General features: G+C 47.0%; 1 protein-coding gene across 1 annotated transcript in view; it reads right to left on the bottom strand.

Annotated features, from left to right (window-relative positions):
* Positions 1-23,078, bottom strand: part of Ext2 (exostosin glycosyltransferase 2) — a 148,758-nt gene that overhangs the window by 102,351 nt on the left and 23,329 nt on the right. Inside the window, exons 5-7 of the mRNA XM_050146887.1 lie at positions 18,670-18,865; positions 17,819-17,958; positions 13,618-13,711 (exon numbers count right to left, since the gene is read on the bottom strand). Of these exons, the coding sequence (XP_050002844.1) occupies positions 13,618-13,711; positions 17,819-17,958; positions 18,670-18,865 (430 nt within the window). The remainder of the gene's footprint in view (positions 1-13,617; positions 13,712-17,818; positions 17,959-18,669; positions 18,866-23,078) is intronic.

Raw genomic sequence — 23,078 nt, 5'->3', positions numbered from 1 at the left:
GAAGGCATCAGGACAAAGCATGTAAGCCCTGGTCCTTGCCCCATCAGTGACATCCTGGACACTGAGGACAACTTAGTGTTCACATGCACTCTTCACAACAACTTTCTCAGAATAAACACCTTGGGGAAAGTTGGGAGAAAACAGTAAGAGAGGCTTTGTGATCACTCTTAGGAAATACCCCAGGGTAACGACCTCCTGTCCTGTGGGAAACAAGAAGGCGCAGAGAGGGAAAGGGGGAAGCCTGAGTCATGTTTCTTGACATGTGACAGACAGGTCCTGAAATAGAAAGCCATAGGTTTCCAGTCCCAGGGGTATCACCTTCAAATATGTCAACCGTCTTAGGGTGGATCAGTTTTCGCAACTGCTGAGACCCTGCTGTGAGGCGAGGTCCTAAGCAAAACACAAGCCCTGACTGGGAGTCTTTGAGGAGGCAGGAGCCATAAGGAGTTCAAAGGCAAGGCCGGCCAATGGCCTGCACCTTCAAGAGCCACTGGGGTGAAAGGTTACTAAAGCAGGAGCCACTGACCAATAAAATTATGTTTGGTCAACTCTCTCAACAAAGAGACTGCATTCTTGCCTGCTCAGTTTTCGGAGTCATCCTGCCTCCAAATCCCACTGTTCTCAGGCCAAATAGGGAGCTTCTTCAGGGCCCAGCAGCTGAGCAGCCGCCTCTCCCAGCTCCCTTCATAAAAGAGCTGAAAGGTGCGCTGGAAACCTTTAATCAAGGTCTGTCATCAAAAATAAACAAATAAGAGTACAACTTGGGTCAGCCAGCTATAAAGGAATCCGCCTGGGGTGAGATTTCCCATGTTTGCTATGCTAAAACCAGGAGAAAGAAAGCATGTGTTTGTTTGACTAGAGAAGGTAAATATAAAACAAGCCTTTCTCCAAGCAGGCCCACTTGAAAGGTCTGCCCCTGTTAATTAAAACACCACATACACACGCCATGCCAAGGGACTTTGAGGGCACAACTGAAAGCTTGCTCACCCCCAAAGCCACCACCCTGGCATGGGCCCTCTTCTGTTTTCCTTAGGGAGCAGCCGCAGGCCGTGGCAGGGAGATACTCTTAGGCAGGCTCGCTCTCCTGGTATGGACATGAATTCAGCAGTCAGGTTGCCCCCATTGCTCCTTCCACTATAGCACACATAATTAAAAAAAAAAAAAAAAAAACAGACTCCTGTGATGCAATGCTCATAGCAGTCTACACCAGTCTACCTGAGCAGAGGCCCCAGATCCTCTATGAACTGCTGCTAGTTGTTAGAGAGCCAACCTCTAATCTCTTTCTCATGAAATTTGGGACACATTCTGCCGGAGATCCAGAAGGTAAAGCCCTAAGTCCTTGCCCCAGAACAGGATTCTGAGCAGAGTGTTGTTGGTTGCTCTCTTTTTACCCCAGTGAGTGGGGGTGACTGTGGCCCATTATAAAAGGGCCTTAAGAGACTGCCCATGGTACTTTATAGACCTGCTGTGGGGTAACGCTCTTGTATACTGTAAAGATTTGTCACTTGTATTAGTTTAATAAAACGCTGATTGGCCAGTAGCCAGGCAGGAAGTATAGGTGGGACGACTAGACTACGAGAATTCTGGGGAGATGAAAGACAGTCAGTCACCAGCCAGATGCAGAGGAAGCAAGATGAGAATGCCTTACTGAGAAAAGATACCAAACCACATGGCAAAACATAGATAAGAATTGTGGGTTAATTTAAGTTAAAAGAGTTAGTTAACAATAAGCCTGAGCTAATAGGCCAAATAGTTTATAATTAATATAAGCCTTTGTGTGTTTCTTTGGGACTAAATGGCTGCAGGACCAGGCAGGACAGAAACTTCCATCTATATAGAGGGACCTCTCAAGAGATCCTTGTGTCCAAACTATGGCCCAGAATGGTCTTCACAGTGGGAATTCTGAGACCCCCTGCACCTAAACCCTAAAAATCACATCAGCAGCTAAGTGGTTAAGAAAGCTATGTTCTTCTCTGCTCTTAAGATTCCAAGACTATAATGTGGCCACATCACATGCAGTTTGCCTAGAGCTTACTAGAGAAGTAGATCCAGGGAAATATCAGTGTCTGACTGGTCAGTCTCAGCTGAAGAGCACAGCAGAGTGTACAGTCAGCTGGCTATCTACAGGCTGCACCACAGTCTCCCAAGTTTCACTAGCTCTGGGGTTTCTTGTTCCCTTCTCAGAATGTCACACAGCGACATTCAACTCTTGCCTGTGGCTCGAAGTCACAAGCAAAGCTCAAGAACCTTTCTAAAACACAAGTGATATCTGGGCAAGCCTCTCAAGGCCGGATCCTAGTAGGCTGAAATTTAAATTCACCTCAATATAAATGTGGACTTCAAACATTTAAAAAGAAAATTCTATTCCTTCTAGGGAAAAAGCACTGGGATGTGAAAGATAACCAGCAAAGCACGTTGTCACTACTAACATCCCTACTGCCACATACACAGTAAACACAGTTAGATAATGGCACTGGGGAACTGAACCTGTGGACTCCGGCACTAGGCACACTCCCACGAAACAGCATGCCAACCTGAACGTACATGTTTAAATCTAACAAGTTAGCCCTTAAGTGTTCATATTAAAGAGCCCTACACGGTCAGGAATGCTCTGCAGAGAGAGCAACACTACCACTCCTGGACTCCTTCAGTATTAGCAGACTTTCAGTAACAACAGTGAAATAAATGCATGTAATCCTCATCTTATGCTCCAAAGACCCACAGCCCAGCATAATAAGATGACTCACAGCATTATAAAATGACAAATTATATCAGTCCCAAATAAGTATGCAATTTCAAGTTCTCTAAGTTCCTACAATTCTGAGAGAGACAATTCATACCCATACTTAATCTTAGCGTTTGTAACTATAGACAAAAATGCTTTACTTCAATTGCTATCAAAGATAGTAGTGTGTTAAGCATCATTGGACCATGTTGTGTATTTTATGAGTCAGTTTAGCTCTTACTGAAGACTTGAAAATAAACCAAATATCACTTCAACCATATACAAACTAACCTCTTGCAAGATCTTTTTCTAAGTAGTTACATAATGAATTCACAAAATCCACAGTGACATTTCCTATAAGGAGTTCTCAGAAATTTAACAAATCTCACCTTCTGGGACACCAGCCCAAAGACAATTATTATACAAGCTGCAAATTAATATTTAATACCTTTATTGGGGAGGCCATTTCCTGAAGCCATCCCCAATGTTGTGGATTCATTATGAGGGATTAACTGTGGTTAGTTTCAGTCACACTTTTCCTTGCTGATGCCCAAGGAGGAAACAGTGACCACTTGGTCCTCCCTGAACTCCCCAAAAAAAGGGCTCAACCACATATTTACAACTCATGTTTACATTTATTCCGTACAGTCATCTATAATCCAAGAGGGTGCTGGAGAGATGATACAGTGGCCAGCAGCACTTCATACACTTACAGAGGACCCCAGTTTGTTACTAGGACCCAACTGGTCACAACCATCCATAACTTTGTTTATAGGGGATTCAATACCGCCCCTGACAGGCACCAGGCATTCACGTGGTACATAGACAGACATGCAGGCAAATTATCTATACACATAAAAAAAAATAAGTTGACTCTAAAAAAATTGAAAATATGGTATAAGATATTACACCTACTTCATTATCTTAAATCACAAGCTATCAATTTGTCAGTTGGAAGTAGAGAGAAAGTGTACCATTTTGGAGTACACTTTAGTTGTATACATTTTGGAGTAAAGTTTAGTTGCACTTTAGATTTTGTCCATAGTTACTCTCTCTTTAGAAGCTGTATGAAAAATAACAGGACCAGCATTTCGACTTTGGCTCAACCCTACATTACAGCTACATGCCAGTCTGACTACCACACCACAAATACTCCTTGTTTTCTGTCTCAACCTCAAACTAAATGACTCTCTTAACTGAACATGTTTGAAAACTACTAGAAAAGGGAAAAATAATGTGTTTGTAACAGAAAGGGATACAGAGCGGTTAAAAATATATGTCTACTGGACTTTGCTTATCACCACTAACTCTTTTCTAGAGCCCTGTCAGAAGAGCAAAGGGACAGAGGACTCCCACCCTCCAGCTGGTAAGGCCGGGAAGCAGAGAGGCGGGGGTGAGGGGGGATGCTAGGCTCAAAATGCCTGGAAAAGCATTCTGGGCAGGAGATGCCAAAGATTTTGGAGCTCTCATCAAGTCACTGGCCTCAATCCAGGTAATGGCTTTTCCTTCCCTTCAGTTGCTGGCCACAAGAGTTTTCCAGCAAAGAAAGAAAGGGAAAGTGGGAAGGGTGAAGAAGGGGCAGCTCCCAGCCTTTCTCCATGCAGGGGAGGGACAGAGGCTCAGGCATTGATGGACCTGGGGTCCCCACAAAGAACTCTGAGACGATGGCTAAGGATGGGGTCTAAAGGGTGGGAAGCAGACTCAGCAACGTCCCTTTAACTCCAATAACAGCAATGTTGCGGGCACACAGACAGCAGGCTACAACTGGCCAGACATTGCCTTTAGGAAAGAAACAGCCACCAATCTGGCTACCCCAGATCCCTGGGCTTGCCTACCCCAGCAGGACAGCAAGCTTCCTGGGGAAGAGTATTTGTCAGCATGGGTTTAAAGATGGAAGCTCCTTTCTACGCCAGCCTCATCCTGGCTATCTCCCTACCAGTGGCCAATAGTGAGGTCAGACCCACAAAAGTTAATGGCCTGGCTAACCTTGCTTCACCCCCAATCACCACTGCACAACCCAGTCCCTTCTGCCTGGTAGCTTTCTTCAATTTTAATATCAAAAATTTCGCACGCCTGCTGGAGCTCGGGGATTCAGCAGAAAGGCCATATAGCTGTCAGCAGACTGATAAGAATGTCCAAATGACTCCATTGGGCCTCTTTATAGAGAGGAGCCAAAGCAGCCCGTAAAGCGAGAGGGCAGGGGCCACGGAGACCAGCCGTTCGCACAGCTTCACCATGGCACTAAAATGAGCCTCAGATTTATGGGAGTGTTTTAGCCCCTGGCCCGAAGCGTCTGGGGGCTGAGACTCGTCTCTGCTCTCCAGTGGGATTTCAAGTATGAGATAGCACTGCCCTGGCAAGAAAGGGGTGGAGGACGGAAGGCTGAGGGAACAGAGAGAAAAGGGGAAAAGCAGAGAGTAGAGAAAAATCAGGCCGAAATGCCATTCTCTCCAGCAGGCTGTGACAACTGCTGCTTCTGAAGGCATGTGACCATCCTCAAGTCCCCAGGAAAAGTCCCTGCGTGTAGTCACACCCACCCAACCCAGGTCTTCACTGCTGCCCACTATCTAGATGCTAATTTGTATTTTAATTTTCCTCTGATATTAACTTTTTTTTAATTTTTAGCATCCTCCTCTCAAAAATGAATAAAAATCATGACTTGGCAGGGAAGAGATGAGATGAAGGAAAAACAGTAAAAATTGACTTCACTGGAGAGGGGACAAAGTCATAATACTGGATCAAAACAAAAAGGCCAGCTAGGGAATCAGTGATGTTTAGCTCCCTGGGAGCCTTGTTGATCCTGAGAAAAGAACAGAGGCGAACTTCCCTCCATGCCCGACCCACAGGACTCGATTCTGTTTCAAGTTTCCAAGCCCAGAAGCAAATGCATAGCACATCCGCTGCTAACACACTGTGGTTCCTGAAGACCACGCTCTTACCAGAAGGCCCTTTCCCAAATTCAAATGCAAACCCCAGGAGTTCCTGAATGACCACCAGCACGGAGCTGGGACCAGAGCCCACATATGTTAAATACATGATCTCATTTGGTGGGTGAACCCTCTAGGACGCAGTCTTCCCTACTTCAGGTTAGGACTGGAAAGTTAAGGGCAGGCCACGGTCAGAACCCACAGCAGATCGGAGCTAAGGATCTGAATTCACTGCCACACAAAACCTTTCTGGATCAGGACTCATGGCTAAAACACATACATTTGCTTTCTATGGCAAGTTAAGATAGGTTTTTCTGTTTTTGTTTTTAAGTTTTCAGTGCTAAGGATTGAACACAGGGCCTTGTGCATATTAGGTAAATTGTCGACCACTGTGAAATAGCCCTAGACCAACTCAAGAAGAAAGCCAATGTTTCAGGAAATAATTGCTTTCACTATATAACACTCTGATAGTTTCCTATTTCTCTCTCTCTCTGTCTCTCTCTCTCTCTCTCTCTCTCTCTCTCTCTCTCAGTCTCTCTCTCTCTCTCTTTCTCTCTCTGTCTCTCTCTCTCAATTAGATGCCAGCTGTGACCCACTAAATTGACCTTAGCTCACTCCACGCTGGAAAACATTGCCATATATCACATAAAAACAAAAAGCAAAATACCAGACTAGGCGCCATGAGACCTGGGTTCCAGCATTCTAGCTCTCAGATGTGTCCACAAGGTTATCCGGTCCCCAGGAATGCCTGGATAATTTCTAAGATTTGAATTTTACAAAATTTTAATTATTTAGCCTCCCCTTTTTCTTACACACCATCCCTCTGACCACCCCCTGCCTTCTAATTCACTCTGAAGCTCTTTGCTGCTGGTACTGAGAACCCTCCCAGCCTGGGATGCTTATCTTGCTGTCCCTTATCTACCAGATCTCCAGAGGAGGATAAAGACCTCACAGCTCAGCCCCTCTTCTCTAGCACAGGGCCCAGTGGTGAAGCTCACTCCTGAGGGTCTCCTGAGTGCACTCGGGAGCCTGTGACTCCTGTATCACTGCTGTAACTCGTGCCAGTAGCTGAAGGTACCCTGCGAAAGAAGAGGCCACACTCCTACACAATGCCTTCTTTTAATCTCCTTTACTTGCTAAGGCAATGTTGGGAAGAAAGCCTGTGCTTAGAATAGATTTACCTGGAGGCTGGGGTGAATGTGGGAGCGAGGGCAACGTCAAAAGGCTCTTTGGGACTTTCTGGCCAACCAGTGAAACCAGTGGTGAGCACTGAACTCAATGAGGGACCCCATCTCAGAAAAGTTAAGAGGGGCAGTAATATTGAAGACACAGAAATCAACTTCTGGCCTCCACATGTTTGTGCAGACATGTGCACTTACAAACACAAAACACACTACATGCTTAAGTTTATACACCCACATAAATTCGTTTGATAGGTAAGTGAATTTCTGGAGAAAATCCAAAGCAATGAATGGGCGCTGGTATCATAGCAAGCCAGCCGAGCTGTGACACTACCTGGTTATGCTCGCAAATGGACAAGACATACCAAGGCTGCCAGAGAACACAGCTTTATGGTCTCTCCATCTGGACCTCGAGGATTTAAATCTCAGAAGCTATACCAAACAACTGCAAATCAGTCCGAAGTTAAAGACAGGAAAATTTATTTCCAGCCCCAGTGCACTATAAATCTGAGACAGTCCTATTAAAAGGCTTTTCTTGGCTTCCGATCAGATACTTGGTAAAAGTCTTTTTCCAACAAGGTTCCTAATACCAAAGTTTCAAAAAAAAGTTTAACATACACACAGAGCAATGTTCTTCCTTAAGATGCGGACTAAACCCGCCCTTATTTACCCGGCTTTAAACAACTGCACAGATTGGTCCCTCAGTGTGGGGTTATATACACGGGGAAATTCAAACACAGAGTACACAGTACTACTGAAAAAACATGCATTGACAATCTCCCCCCAAGTGGTAATGCTCGGAGAGGCTCCCCCACTGACCACAGGGCCTCCAGGCACCAGAACTCACTACTCTTTCAAGGGGAAGATTCCAGCCCAGAAAGCATTCCCTCGGAGGGGAAATGACTCGGTAGCAGTTTTCTTCTCTGGTCATGCTGGGGTCTGAAATTGAGGCCCTGCGCATGCGTCGCAAGTGCTCTACCACTGAGCTACACTGCCAGCACCACACTTTTCAAGAGCAGACTGGAAAGTCTGGCTTGTCAGGACTGAAGGGAAATAGTTCTGTGTGTGAGCTAGTGAGTATGTGCACATGCATGTATGTGTGTGTTCTCTCTGCGTGTGTGTGTGCAATTCCAGAGTATAATAAGCTTATTTTTATTACATGTGTACATGTGAGAGAGTATATGTGTGAGTGCCTCTGTACTAGCTCAGGCCCTCACCTATGGAAACAAAGACTTCTCCACTTCCCAGCAGGGGGAGAGAAGTAAGAATCACACGAATCACAGCACTGACACTAGAAATGAGAAGTGGCACCCTTTCTTCCTAAAGCATTTCCAGGGGAACTGTCTCAAGCGCTCACTTTGGGGAAGAAGGCGAGGCAAGGCGAGAAGTCAGCTTGAATGGCTGGAAATGCAGCTTGACTTCCACAGCCCAGGCCAAATGACACTGGGGTCTGAGCACATTTGTCCAGAACAATGTATGCCTCGCCTGCATTGGGCTGTGGAGCCTGGATGGCTCTGTTAACAGCCCATCTCCCTCCCGTGGAAAGAGTCTGCTTTGTAAACTTGGGTATGCTGGGGTCGGGGTGAGGGAGAGATGGACACAGACTATACCATATAACCATAGGGACAGAGCAGCTGGGCCAGCAGCACAAGGAATCCTCAGCTAACACACAGGATCTGGGCAGCTGAGGAATCATAGAACACAGAAGATTAAGGGGCTGGAGAGGTGGGTCAGCAGTTAATTTCCTGCACCCACAGGATGGCACACAACAGTCTATAACTACAGTCCTAAGGGATCTGACACCCTCCTCTCTAGTCTCCATGGCACCAGGTACTCAGCTGGTGCACAGACATACATGCAAGCAAAACACTCTCATGCATTAAAAAAGAAAAATTAGAAAATCTAAACAAAAAAACTTAAATAATCTAAACAAAAAAAAAGCTTTGTAAGACACAGATGAACCCATATTTAAAAAATTATAAATGCTTAACAGATTAAACTTTAACGTAAGGAGTTGAGGTGCCCGATAATTACAACTTTGGGGGACAGTATATAAACTGATATGAACTGAGAATGAAGAACAAAACAAAGGCTCTCTACCATGAAGAACTGTCCACAGACCCACTACAGGAAGCCTGCAAAACTGCCTGGGCTTCTGTCCACTACACTGAGCATTCCAACCCATCTCAGAGATCCATTTGTGCCATTGTCCTCCTCTTCAAGGTTGTAGCATCTAAACAACTAACTATAGCTATGGAAACCAAATACTGGAATTCAATTCGTGGAGATTCTGTATAAACAAGGCTAAACAAGAGCGCCCTCGAGGGGCCTCTCCTACACATGAAGCTCCTGCCCCAGGGGCTCTCCTCTTCAGTCTGGATCCTTACTACAGTGCTAGTGAGAAGGGCGCTGTTTGCTAAGCAGTGGTCTGTTCACATCTCTGAGGCTTCTCTCAGCACAGACATGTGGTGTATTTACTAGGCACCCACGAAATTATACTGAGACACAACAGAACAGAAACTCACAGCTGACCTTTTTTGAGTGCTGGTGACTAGAGGCAAGCCACTAAGGCCCCGCCACCTCAAAGGCCCCAAATCAACTGATTACAAAAGGAAAGTTCAAAGGCAAATCGGCAAAGCAGGCTCCTGACTTCCACCTCCTACTGTGGCTGGGGTTAGAGGTCACTGCTAGGGGAGCCACTGACCAATAAAACAGTGTTTGGGAACTCTACTCAACAGATGAACTGGGGGTCCACTTACACCTTCCCCGTTCACACAAACATCTCTGACTGGCCAGTCCAGCATCTCCCCAGCCTTCTGAGACCCAAGCCTGCACACTTTGTCCTGTGAGTCAAGGGAGACTGGGGGTATAAAAGAGCCATTTGACAGCAGAGGAAACATTGAGCTGCAAATTTCCTCCTGCCTTTTAACAAAACAAAGCTAGTCTCTCAGACCTACTCAGAAGGCCATCTCCCAGCCCACTTGCCCTGTCGGTCACAGCCTGAATGCCAGCCTTTCCATCTCAGCTGAGTGTACTCTGGAACTCCAACACCATCTTTGAAAGCAGCTTTGAGGGTAAACACTGTACCTCAAGATGACTTTGCCCTAGGCAGAGTCAAAGAGCCTTATTGTGGCTCATAATCTCTTGTAAAAAACAGGACTTCAGTAAGTCAATGAGCTAGTTATAATCAGCATGCAGGACAATAAAGGTACAACTGAGAACCAGTGTCACTGCTCCAGCTGTCACACCTACTAACTGAAGGGATTGCTTTTAACTTCCCTCCTAAAGCTGTGCAAGTCACCACTAGACTTTGCAAGTGTGTGTGCTCACACTGCTCAGAAGGAAGGGCCTTTTCAGGACTATCTGCTGCAGACACTTTTCTCCTAACTACAAGCTTCCAATCAGAGCTCCAGCCATGACCTTAGTTTTGGCTGCCTCCATGCCTCTCTCAGGACAACTGAACTATCACTTACAATCAGGATGATAACAAGTGTACCAAACACTCAGATCATGGCTTTTCTATTGTTTTAATTACCCCCTTCTCACCTGTCGTGTGTGTGTGTGTGTGTGTGTGTGTGTGTGTGTGTGTATTGGGTGCTGTCCCATGCTGCTAGAGCAAATGTCTGAATTGTCACTTGAATAAAATGGTCTCTAGAGAGCCACAGCAAGGAACACGTCCCTCGAGAAGCAAGCAGCTCCTGGCATTTGGGATTTCCCCAGATTTAAATCCTTGGAGGGAATATTAGACACTTAACAGTGGATGGAGACCCCTGGTGGCAAAAACTGTTCCTGCAGTTGTTAAATTCAAGCTCTGAATACCTCAGGATGCCCAGGCCCTGTGTCAGTTCCTGCCGACCCCTCACCTGGAGATCTGAGGCCCCAGAACTGCGGAGACATAAGCCTAGATTACAGAAAGACCCAAAGCTGAGCTCCACAAGGAGGATTCACCAAGGTCTATGAGCAGTTTTAACATCCCACCTAAGGTCAAGCTCAATCCACAGACATAAACGGAAGGCAAAGGACAGCACGAGCAGTTACAGAGCAAGGGCACACATGCTGGCACACACGCTGGGTCCCCCAAAAGATGGCGGCGCTGGGAAACATTATGACCTTAAAGAAGTGAGGCCAAGTGAGGGGTTCTCAGGTCAGTGGGGTGTGCCCTCAAAGGAAGCTGTGGAGCTCAACTGTCCCCCTCTAGCTCTCTCAAGACACTTATCCCAGCATTAACAGTGACAGCCCATATCACAGACCAGACCAGTCAGCTGACAGACATCAGATGTGAGCATCTGAACTTTTCCTTTAAGCTCAATGCCTCTGATACTGCTCTGAAGATGGGCTTTCTGCAGCCACAGGAGGCAGAGCCTAGCCCGAGGGTATACAGCTGGCATTTCACCCAAGCCTGAAGGCCTGTATTAAAGGCTCACGACAGGCAGAAGGAGGAGACAACAGGGCTTTTAGAAGGGGTGTGTTTGTACTCCGGTCACAGGGGTGCACCCTTGAAGGAGACCATGGGGCTCCAGCCCTTCTTCTCCTCTCTTCACATGGTCCTCAAAGTGAACTGCTCTGCTCAGCTCTACTCCACCATACCCTGCTGTCTTCTACCAGTCACAGTCTGGAGTCTGCTCAACTGTGAGCCCAAAGCAGTCCTTTCCTCTTTGTAATGTAACTACCTCCAGTATTTGTCACAGCGATGAAAAATTACTGACACAAATATCCAAGTACAAAGAGCAGGACCACGTACAGCCACTTTCCCTCTCTCCTGAACCCCTGGAGTGACAACAAGTGATGGGAAATTTTACCTGATGCCAACAGCACATGGTAAAGAGACTGGAAAACACATCCACAGTACACGGATGCTGTACCCCGTGCTGCAGGACCAGAAGGGGCTGAGCAGACTAAAGGTGGGCAACAGCTGGGTAGGCTGAGAATGCACTTAGGAAGCAGGTAGTTCTGGGTCCCCTCATCCCGTAGCTGGGTGACTACATACTCTTATCCATATAGTCTGTTCTCTGGCCACTTGGCCAAAGTAAGAAGCCAGGTTAAAGACATGGGCTGTACACTGAAAATCTCCAAGTCTCTTCTCACTCATCTCCCTCTCCCACTCCCCTGTGTGTGTACGTGTGTATGCATGTGTGTATATATGTGTATGTGTATATGCATGTGTGAACGTGTATGCATTGTATGCAAGTGTGTATGTATGTATGTGTGTGTGTGTGTGTGTGTGTGTGTAGGCCATAAGTCTACATCAGGTCTTTCCTTGATCCTCCTATAGTAGTTTGAAGGTAACTAGTCCCTATAAGCTTATAGGGAGTGTAGAAGGTGTGACATTGTTGTAGTAGGGTGGCCTTGTTGGAGGAAGTATGTCTCTGTGGGCTTTGAGGTCTCCTATGCTCAAGCTATGCCCAGTGTTGACATAGACTCCTGCTGCCTGAAGATCAAGATGTAGGACTCTCAGCTCTTTCTCCAGCACCGTGTCGGCCTACATGCCACCATGTCCCACCATGATGAAAATGGACTAATGTAGTAGGAGCTGCGGGCTGTGTTCCTGCCGCCCCAGCCTCTGGTCACCTGGCTAGTTTATGCCCCGAAATAACAACACACAAACTGTATTCTTTTAAACACTGCTTGGCCCGTTATATCTAGCCTCTTCTCGGCTAACTCTCGCACCTGGACTATCCCATTTCTAATAATGTGTGTAGCACCCACAGGTGCGCTTACCGAGAAGATTCTAGCCTAAGTCCATCTTGGGTCGGAGTTTCATCAATCACGTCTGCCCGGGAGAGGGGAGCATGGCCTCTGAGCTCACTTCCTCTTCCTCCCAGCATTCCGTTCTGTTTACTCCACCCACCTATGTTTTAACCTATCAGGGCCAAGCAGTTTCTTTATTACTTAACCAATGAAATCAACAGATTGATATATGACACTCCCACATCAGACTAAATTTCTGAACTGTAAGAAACCCATTAAATGGTTTTCTTTATAAGAGTTGCTGTGATCATGGTGCCTCTTCACAGCAATAGAAACCCTAAGACACCTCCCTATTTTTATTTTTTGGAGACAAGGTTTCTCACTCTTAAGCCTGTCCCTAGAATGAGCTTCAGGGATCAGCCAGTATCCATGCCACTAGCACCTCACAGTTAGAGGTCTTTGTCACCAAGCCTAACTTTTTACATGAATCCTACGGATACAAACCTAGATCCTCATGCTTTTGTGGCAAATATTTTATTGACTGAGCCATCTCTCTAGCCTATGTAGATAATTCTGATAAAAATAAAAATCCATAAAAAGAAACAAAAGAGATGATCACAGCATTAACTTCAGGGCCATCTTTGAGATTTCCTTAACTTGCCTAACAATGAAGCTCCATTAGGTTTCTTTAGGAGAGAGCAATGAGACCCAATGGGAACCCAGTGAAGTTCTCCAGGCTATCACAACCCAGACAGGGTGTCAAAAGGTCAAGCGAGGTCTGCAGAGGGAGGCAGGAAAAAGGCAAATAGAGGACAAGACCACTTGCCACAAAGGTTGTCTTCCTTAGCACACAACCAAACATGCTGCCCTGTTTCCCTGGCTGTCTTTGTTGCTGTTACCTGTGATCACTGGGTGCCCCCCTCTCCCCGCCCCGCAGAGCCCGAAACCCTCCTCTAGCCCTTGCTCTGGTCAGCAGCAGATACACTGAAGACACAGCCCCACTGTGTACTTGGCTGAAGAGCCACTCTGTCCAAGTCACTGCTCCAGCACCCCCAAACGCCATCCCCAGCCAGGTGTCTCAGCATTGGCCTCTTACCTGTCTCTGCATCTCTTCGATCTGCCTTTGTGGGATGTTCTGCAGGATGCTGTACATGTCTGACATCTTTTCTTCTGGGACTACCACAGATGCCCTGGAGACAACAGCACCATTTACATGTGCACAGACCTTCCCAGAAAGCAGCACTATACCCTGTCCCGTTCCCTTCTCAGGAGCAGAAAGAACCCCCCCCCCCCAACTCCTTCAGCTCTACGTCCTTCCCCATCTGTTCTGTCCTCCCAGGCATAACTGCCATCAACCACAGCAAGTTCTGTCTCACCACAGAGCCTTTGCAGGGGAAATGTCCTTACTGTCCACTCTTCCTTACCCTGCTCTACAATCCCAGAATTAACAACTACTTCCCCCCATTTAGCCTCTACACAAATCCATCCATTGATTTAGCATTTACTTATAACAGTCCCACTATGTTCTGGGCATTGAGAACTCAACAGAGAACATCAGAGGGAAGAGGGGTGAACAGGGCATGAGAAGGTCTGTGGGAAGAGAGCTCCAGGCACGGGGCTAATGAGTGAAAGGCCGAGGACACATCATGTTGGTCATCGTCCAGGAACAGCAAGGAGGCCCCTGTGGCTGCTGCAGAGTAAACAGGATGGAGGAGAACATGATCAAGCAGAAAGGGGAAGGGCAGGTTGCAGTGATGCACACAGGACCTTGGAGGCCACGGAGGACTTGGTGCTGAGATGGGAAACCACTAGGAGGTAGAGGCAAAAAGGCCCAAGAAGCTAAATAAGCTCCAACAGGCTCATGCTGTCTACGGGGTCAGCCAGTGACAGGAAGCAGGCACAGGAGCAGGAAGAAGGGCTGGAACTCCTGCAGAGGCAGCAGAGCTACACCAGAGTGGAGCTGGGGAGAGCAAAGGTCTGCCCTGTGCCCTACACCCCACATACAGACTGGGTGTAGAGTGAGAAGGGGAGACTGGCATTGACTTCCACAAGGACAGTGTACACAGGGTACAACACACTTGCATAAAAATGCTCGTTGAAATCTAGCTCCCACTCCTGCCCACTGTGTTAGGCTGTCCACACTGTACCCGGAGCACTCAGTGTGCTGCTCCCACAGTCAGGACTTCAGGACATCTGCCGAACAAGTAAACGATTTTTGCAGCAGAGACAGGACTGAGAACCAAGAGATGAGCCAATCTACCATAATTTCAAAGCTAGCCAATAAGAGCTGGTTATCTGACTTCAGACTCCTGACTCCACACACACAGCCCTCCTGTTGCTCACCCACAACACAACACTGAAGCTATAGAAGTTCCCTTCCACACCCACTACACCACTGCCCTGCAAGGCCCTCACCAATGTCAGTCTTAGCACTCTCCTAGTACTGCCCAGCCAGAATCTGACCAGTCACGTCACAGCATCTGGGGACTGTGGCTTCACTGCTCTCACATCACTAAGCAGAGAGCTTCCTTGAAAAAGGCCTAACCTGGCTCCTCTTGGAAAAACCTATAGCTGGATTCTAGACATAAACAAAGGACATTGAGCCTATAGTTCACAATCCTAGAGAAGCTAAGTAATAAGGTGAACCCAAAGAAAAACATATATAGATCTGCCTGGAACATGGAAGCAGACAAGATCTCCAGGCAAAAGTTGGGAGCATAGGGGTAGGGTTGGGGGAAGGGGAGAGGGAGAGAGAAGAGAGAAGGGAAGGGTTGGGGAGAGCTTGGGGGAGTGGGATGGCTGAGATGGAGGAAGGACGGATATGGGAGCAGGGAAGAAGATATCTTAATTAAGGGAGCCATTTTGGGGTTGGCAAGAGGCTTGGCTCTAGAGGGGTTCCCAGATGTCCACGGGGATGTCCCCAGCTAGGATCCTGGGCAGTGGAAGAGAGGGTGCCTGAACTGGCCTTTTCCCGTAGTCAGACTGATGACTATCTTGAATATCACCATAGAACCTTCATCCAGCGATGGATGGAGACAGAGCTAGAGACCCACATCGGAGCACTGCACTGAGCTCCCAAGGTCCAGTTGAAGAGCAGAAGGAGAAGATGAGCAAGGAAGTCAGGACCACAACGGGTTGGTCCACCCATGGAGACAGTGTGCCTGTTCTAATGGGAGCTCACCAAATCCAGCTGGACTGGGACTGAGTGAGCATGGGATCAAACTGGACCCTCTGAATGTGGCTGACAATTGGGGCAGACCGAGAAGCCAATGATAATGGCACTGGGATTTGTCTCTGCTGCATGTATTGGCTTTTTGGGATCCTATTCTATTTGGATGCATATCTTCCTAAGCCTGGATGGAGTGGGGAAGGCCTTGGACTTCCCACAGGGCAGGGTTCCCTGCCCTCTCTTAGGACTGGAGGGGGAAAGGGGAGAGGGAAGGGAGAGCAGGAGGGAAGTGGGAGGAGGGGAAGAAGTGGACATTTTGATTGATATTATTTATAAAGTAATAAAAAATCTTCTAGAAAAAAAAAGGAAAAGAAAACCTACAGCTGACAGTGCTGATGAAGGTTTGAACACTACATCCCATAGGCTCAGATATCTGAACACTCAGTTTCCAGTTGGTCGTGCTACTTGGAGAGGTTATGGGGAAGTAAAGCCCAGAGAAGTGAACATAATCAAGCAGGATCTGCATTTGTCCCTGAATCCCTGGCTCTTTTCCCCTTAGATTCTAACCTCCTCAGATGCAGGATTATAAAATACCATCTTATAAACAGTAGGCTTTCTAATAAACGTAAGATGGATGAGGGTTAGCCGATTGGTACTATTCAAACTGCTCAAACACCTATGCTATTGGACTTGGATAAACGATCATAAGAGTTGGGAGAGGAGAAAGCAATTAAATATTTTTAGCAAAGACATGAGATGAAGGGTATACAGCAATGGAAATTAAATTTTAACAGTCTGCCACCAGTCTTGAGGAAATAACACGTGACCAGGGGCAATTCCTGCGACCACAACCAGGCAGGGACTGCATCTTTCACTGCTTTCACTGAAGTAGAGGCTCTCTCTCCACTGGCAGCCATCACACTGGGCAACTCCACAGCACTGGCTCAACCGCAGTTATGAATCCGGTTACCTGGGAGCTTTCATTCAGAATCCCTCGAATAGAGGAAACTCTCCAGCTGTGTCTAGACTGCTCCAGCCCAGAGGTGGCGACTGTTTTGTGGAAAGAGCCAGCAAATAAGTATCTCTGTAAGCCACCCAGTCTCCACAATGACTCAGCACTTCACAAGTAACACACAAATGAAGGGGTACAGTTGTGATTCAATAAGACTTTATTTCTACAAACAGCCAGCCTGTGGGTTCGGCCCACTGGACTCTATGAACTGCTCTAAACCAATGTGCTAAAGCAATAACAGCCAGGGATCCCTTACCCTAGGCCCAGTGCTACAAACATGCTAAAGCAGTAGTGGCCAGGATCCCTTATCATAGGCCCAGTCTCAAGCTACCTTTGATTTTGGAATATCTGCATGGACATAATATAAATATGAAGATTTGTTTATGTTCTGTGCATTTGTTACACACACAACCTGAATGTAATTTATATATTAGCATCCTTTAATTGCCGTTCTTACCAAACTTAAGTGGCTATAAAAGTTTATACTTCAATATCTATCTATCTATCTATCTATCTATCTATCTATCTATCTACCTACCTACCTATCTATCTATCTATAAATAGATATAGATATAGATTTTACGTTAATCTATTTGGAATGCACAGATGACGGTGTGGCAGCGGTTCCTTCTTGGAGGACTGTATGGCTGCCACCAAGCACATGAGCTCAGTGTTGGCATCTGAATCCTCTTAGCCAATCTGGGGCTACAAGCAATACTCAGAAGAACTATGCCAAGCAGTGTGTGCCACACTCACACAGCCTTGGCCACCCTCAAGAACAGAACTTATTTGCTTGCTTGTTTCTTACATAATGGACTTCATTATGAGAATATGTGTATGCATCAGGTATAGTGATCTTTTCTTCCACCCCATTTTTTTCTGCATCTCCTGACATCGGCATTTTGACTGTGAGCTATGACATAATATCAAGTGTGGAATTGTCCACTGTGGCATTCTTGACAGTGCTCAAAGCTTCACACTTTGGAATGTTTCTGACTTAGAAGTTAGGCATCCGCAACCTGCAGTTCTCAAACCCAGGTGTGTACCACAACGGTCTGAGAGGCTTTCCTTTCCAATACTGGCCACCAGCTACAGTTCACTAGACAGTATACCTACCTCTTCCAGTCAAGAACTTCAGAGAAAGGCAGAATATAGGAGTCTGCAATGACAACCGGGGCACAGCCAGCCTGTAACACATCACTCAGCACTGCCTGCCCCAGCCGAGCTCCTCGAAGGACCACACAAAAAGTAGCCTCCTGCAGCAACAAAAGAAAATGCTGAGGGTTACAAAGACGTCACTAGCATCACTTACTTGGATGCCCGCACATTATGGCATCTCCCCCAAGGCTAAGCAGTGACAAGGCATCTAGAAACTGCCAAAGGACCTCACACCTGTGAAATAGGAAATGCTCAGCTGGCTGCGGGGTTTCCCACCTTAATTCTTCAGTGCAACCCAAGTGCTACCAGGGCTGGCATTCTGCACATGTTAAGAGCCAGCATCACAGGCTGCTTCTGGTCAGGTGACCACATGAGGTCCTAGTGTCCATCAGCACCCACGAACTGTGTACACATATGTAGCATGTAGTCTCAGTAATGCCTAATCCTGGACCTCAGCACAGCCTGCAATGGGACAGACCCTCTAGAGGGTCCTCATAAGGAAGGTTTGAAATTTCTGTTCTTTCAGTCCCCAAGGCACTGGCATTGTCTGCCTATAGGAGCTATTCATTAAAGGTACACAGAGCCTTGAGAAGGCATTAAAATGATAGCTTCTAGAGACAATTCCAACAAAAACAAACTCTCAAAAAAAGCTCTTCCTCACTCACTCTCTCATACCTCTCAATGTATGTGTACAGAGGAAGAACAGGTGCATGGCACTGCGCCCCAAAATGAGATCCTGGTACTGGGGTCAGTTTTACTCCACGGCAGCAACCTGTCCTACACTTGGCAAGGTCTTGAGTGGTACTCACCTGCAGTACTTGGGGGTAATCAAAGACCTGGTGCTGGTGGCAGCGCTTGCGGACAGAAAGGACACCCTCCGAGAGATTGGTGCACTTGTCTAGGACCAACACTGACTCTTTGTGTTTGGCCTGAAGGGCTTCTAGGTCTTCTCTGTACTCAGGATGGATGGCCATCTGAGAGGACAGCAGGAAGTATTGCCGGGGACTACAGGGGAAGAAAAGGTCACCTGGGATCAATCACTGGTCAGTTGGGTCACACAAAACTTAACACTGAACTTCCAGCAACAGGTATTTGCCGGCCAGTCTCAACATCCACCACCTAGCTTTAAAATTATATGAGGCACATTACTAGATAGTAAAAACATTATGCACTCTATAAAAAATACTTGCATGCAGAAATATAATGCCATAAAATGCTTCTTTACGCAAATCTCTTCTTTTTCTATTTTTTTCTTTTTGTTGTTTTACACAGGTCTATGTAATTCCTGGCTTGACTAGAACTTGCTGTTTAGACCAGACTGGCCTCAATCTCACAGGCATCTACCTGCTTCTGTCTCCTGAGTGCTGTGATTAAAAGCGTATGCCACTATGTCCAGCAGAAATAGTTGCTAACATTGTGAAAGAATGGTCATGGCATGTTAAGCCTACAGAGTGTGCTATAAACACAGAAATGTATAAACAGAGAGGAAACAGGCTAATTACTTGAACAGAACGACAAAAAGTTATGCTTTATTAAACCTGAGTCTGAGTTCTGAGGTCTGAGGAGAAACTGAACGCTGGCTGCATCCTTCAGAAAGGGAAAGACATAGTCCCCCTGCTAGGCTGCAGTGTCAAACAGTACCCCATGCTATGGAGGGACTCGAGGACACTTCCATTCCCAAGGCTATGTGGGCAGGAGGGGAAGCTAAAAACCAGAGATGGGGGCGGGGGCACACTTACTACATCACAGAGCACATCTCAGCACATGCATGGCAAGTATCCAAAGAAAACAAAATAAAGGCAGACACCAAAGGCCCAGTGATATGCAGGTCTCCAAAGACACAAAACTGTGAGCACAAGGGGCACGTGGTGCACGTCCCACATACTCAAGAGGCTGAGGCAGGACATGACTGATCATGGGGCTTCAAGCTCATCAACAGATTAGTCCATGTATAGATTTATAATTTATGAATGATAGTTAGATTACTTAGTGGGTAAAGGTGCTTGCTATCAAGCCCGATGACCTGAGCTCAGTCCTTAGTGGAAAGAGAGAACTAACTCTCATTAAATGCCCTCTTATTGATGCATGTACACTGTGGTGTGCACATGTGCATACACACACACACACACACACACACAAATAAGCATAAAAAAGTTAATAATTTGGTGGGCTCCTGGGAGGCTGTAGAAATGTTGGAGGAGGACCCCACTGGGTGAAGCGTGTGGCTGTGGCAAGCTTGAAGCATGTGTTCTGTCTCTGGCCCTTCCTCTTTCTGTGGGCTCTCCTGGCTGCTACGGAATAAGCAGTTTAATTCCACCACATGCCCAAGCCACCACAGCGTCCTGCCTCATCAGAGACCCCAAAATGACTGGGCCAAGTATAAACTAAGGCCTCTGAAACCATGAGCTATCCCCTCCCCATAGCAAACAAGACTGGACAGTTAGAATGGCTGTAAGGATACTACGGCCTAGGAGAAGTGGGAGACTAGACAGTGACTCCTGCCTGAAAAGCAAGACTCCTACAGTACAGAGCAGGTAGGACACAGGGAAGGGGCCCCATAGGCTAGGAGATCGCTACCAATGAGAGAGGCTCGTCTAAGAAATATTCCTAACACACATAAAGCAGGTTCTGAGAAAATGAACACCCCTGCCCCTGTTTACCCTGAAAAACAGGGCAGAGCTACACATATCCTACCCAAACTGGTAAAGTTGGGGAAACTAGAGCTGTGTGTTTTACACCCAGATTCATAAAGCCTACAGCCCCATGAATGCATCTGTTCTGACTGGAGAGAGCCTTAGCCATACACCCATAGCCAAAGAAAATTCTCAGCAACTCAGGTCCAAGTCTACTTCAGTTGCATAAAGACATACAGAACAGAGAATCACAATGTCTAGACACTGAGGATCATGGGAGCCAGAAGGGAGCTGCAACTGTGGAAGGCCAGAACCAGGCTGGCCCTGCAGTGCTGGATGGAGCTGGAGCTGAGTGTGGCCGTACACACTGGTAATCCCATACCTATGAGCTAAGGCAGAAAGGTGGCATGCTTGAGGCCAGCTTGAACTACACAGTAAAACCTGTGTATAAATAGAGGGCTGGAGGGCAGGGGGCTCAGGCAGTAAAGTGCTTGCCAACAAGCATGAAGGCCTAGGTTCAGCCCCCAGCATCCCAGAGTTGGGGAGGTGGAGACAAGAGGATATCTGGGGCTTGCTGGTCGGCCAGGCTAGCATAATTAATGACTCCAGGTCAATGAGAGAGCCCTCAACGGAAGTGGACATCCTCCCTGAGGATGATACCAAGCATCCCTCTGGCACACGTGCACACACGTGCATGCAAGCCCACACAAAGACACATACATGTGCACAGTGCTACACAGATTCAGAAATCAGCAGATGTTACTATGTGGTTCTCAAAGGAAGCTAACCAAAGACGCAGGGCTGAATTTCACTGCTTCACTGTTTGAGAGCTGTCAGGCCCATCGGAGCGCCACACACTGCATCTACGCCCCCGGTCCTGCCCAGTACAAGTGTGCAGATGTAAACAGGATTCTAAACAGGCTCCCCTGCCTGCATACTGGCTCTCTTTGACCCATTGGAGAGCTGACAAACTATGCCCAGTTAAGTTTTAACCAAGTGAAAGTTTCAGGTAGATTTGTTTTTTCTTCTGAGGGCTCAAGTGAGCTGTGACTCATGTTTCCTCCCAGCCCCACTGGTCTCAAAGCTGAAGTCAAATCGTGCTGAGAACGTGATGTCGCCCTCAAAAACAAGGCTTGTAAACTCCAGATTTAGCTCCTCTTAGAAGGAAAATGATAAGAATTCCAGCTAGGCCCACCACGGCTGTGAGAAGCTGTGAGAAGCAGCTATCAATAGCAACAACTTTGAGCTTCCCATTGAAAAAGCACTGGGAGGGCTTTAAAATAAAAATGAAAAACAGCATTGCTATGCTGAGTAGCCCTCAGAAGACGTGGGAATTCCCTAAGAAACACCTCTCACAGAGGGCAGGACCCCTCCCTGTCTTCCCTGGGGCCCTGAGAGGCTGAGGAGGCCAAAGCCTGTCTTCACCTTTAGTCTTTGGAGGGCAGAAGAGGAGTGTCTTTTATAAAAATAACATTCCACTGTAAGGTACAGCTTCAAGGTGGCCAGGGAGAAAGGGTCCTGTCCCACGAGCACTTGGCTTCCGGGTGCTAGGAAGACGGTGGAGTCTCTCACAGGCTACTGGACCACATAATTTTAAAACTAATTGCAGCCTCAAGTGATCTCAAATTCCATGTAGTCATACATAAAAACCAGAAAGACCATGACTAGGAAAATACCACAGACGACGCAATTTAAGTCTCTGAAGTCAATCATCTGAAGGTGGTCTCTGTACTTACTGCTTGCCCACCTTTGGGCTTCAGTGCTTTCACCCCTAGATTAAATCTCGCGGGAATGACAGTCCTAAGCCACTAGGACACAAGGTAGATCACAGTTTAGGAAAACTGAACCACACAGACAGGCCCATGGGTGCCCAGCATTCACCGCGTACTCCGCCTGGGCCCAGGCTTCTTACATTTCTGGGCCACAGCCCTGATGACGTCTGGAGCCATCACTCCCCGTTGTGGTGGCTGTCCTGTGCAGACGGGTAAACATGGCAGGTCTGCCGCCGTCCTGTCAGGAACTTGGATGAGGGACAGTTCCCATCACCCACAGAACTGGTAAGAGAGGTTCACTGTGCCCAAAGCGTGCAAACAGGACAGTTGGTGCAGGCAGGGCCATCCTATCTTATGCTACATCAGTGTGCCAAACTGAAGATCCTGAATACAGGACAAACTGGCTTGCCCCACAGGAACCAACAAGCCTTGAGACAGCTGCGGAACAGCTTCCCTGGCCTCTAAATTCTCTGTGAGAATTGTTTGCAAAGAGCTGGGGATTCACACAAGTGCCTGTAATCCTAGCACTTGGGAGGCAGAGCTGAAAAAACTGCCACAGGTTCTAGGCTCTTCTGGTCTACAAAGTGAGTTCCAGGCCAGTCTGAACTACAGAATAAGAGCCTCTCTTAAAAGAACCATCTCTGAAGTGTGTGTGGAGGCCCACACCTGTAACTCCAGCAAGTGAGGCAAAGACAAGATTACAGATCTAAGGCTAGCCTGGACTACATAGTGAGACTGCCTCAAAAAAAAGGGAAAATAAAATAGCAGGGGCTAGGAATGTGGTGTAGGTCTGTGAAGAATTTGTCTAGCACA

The sequence above is a fragment of the Alexandromys fortis genome, unplaced genomic scaffold (genome assembly GCF_014885135.2).
Source record: "Alexandromys fortis isolate MF-2015 unplaced genomic scaffold, M_Fortis_MF-2015_v1.1 scaffold_12, whole genome shotgun sequence".
Classification (NCBI taxonomy): domain Eukaryota; kingdom Metazoa; phylum Chordata; class Mammalia; order Rodentia; family Cricetidae; genus Alexandromys; species Alexandromys fortis.
This window is presented reverse-complemented; position numbering and strand designations above follow the sequence as displayed.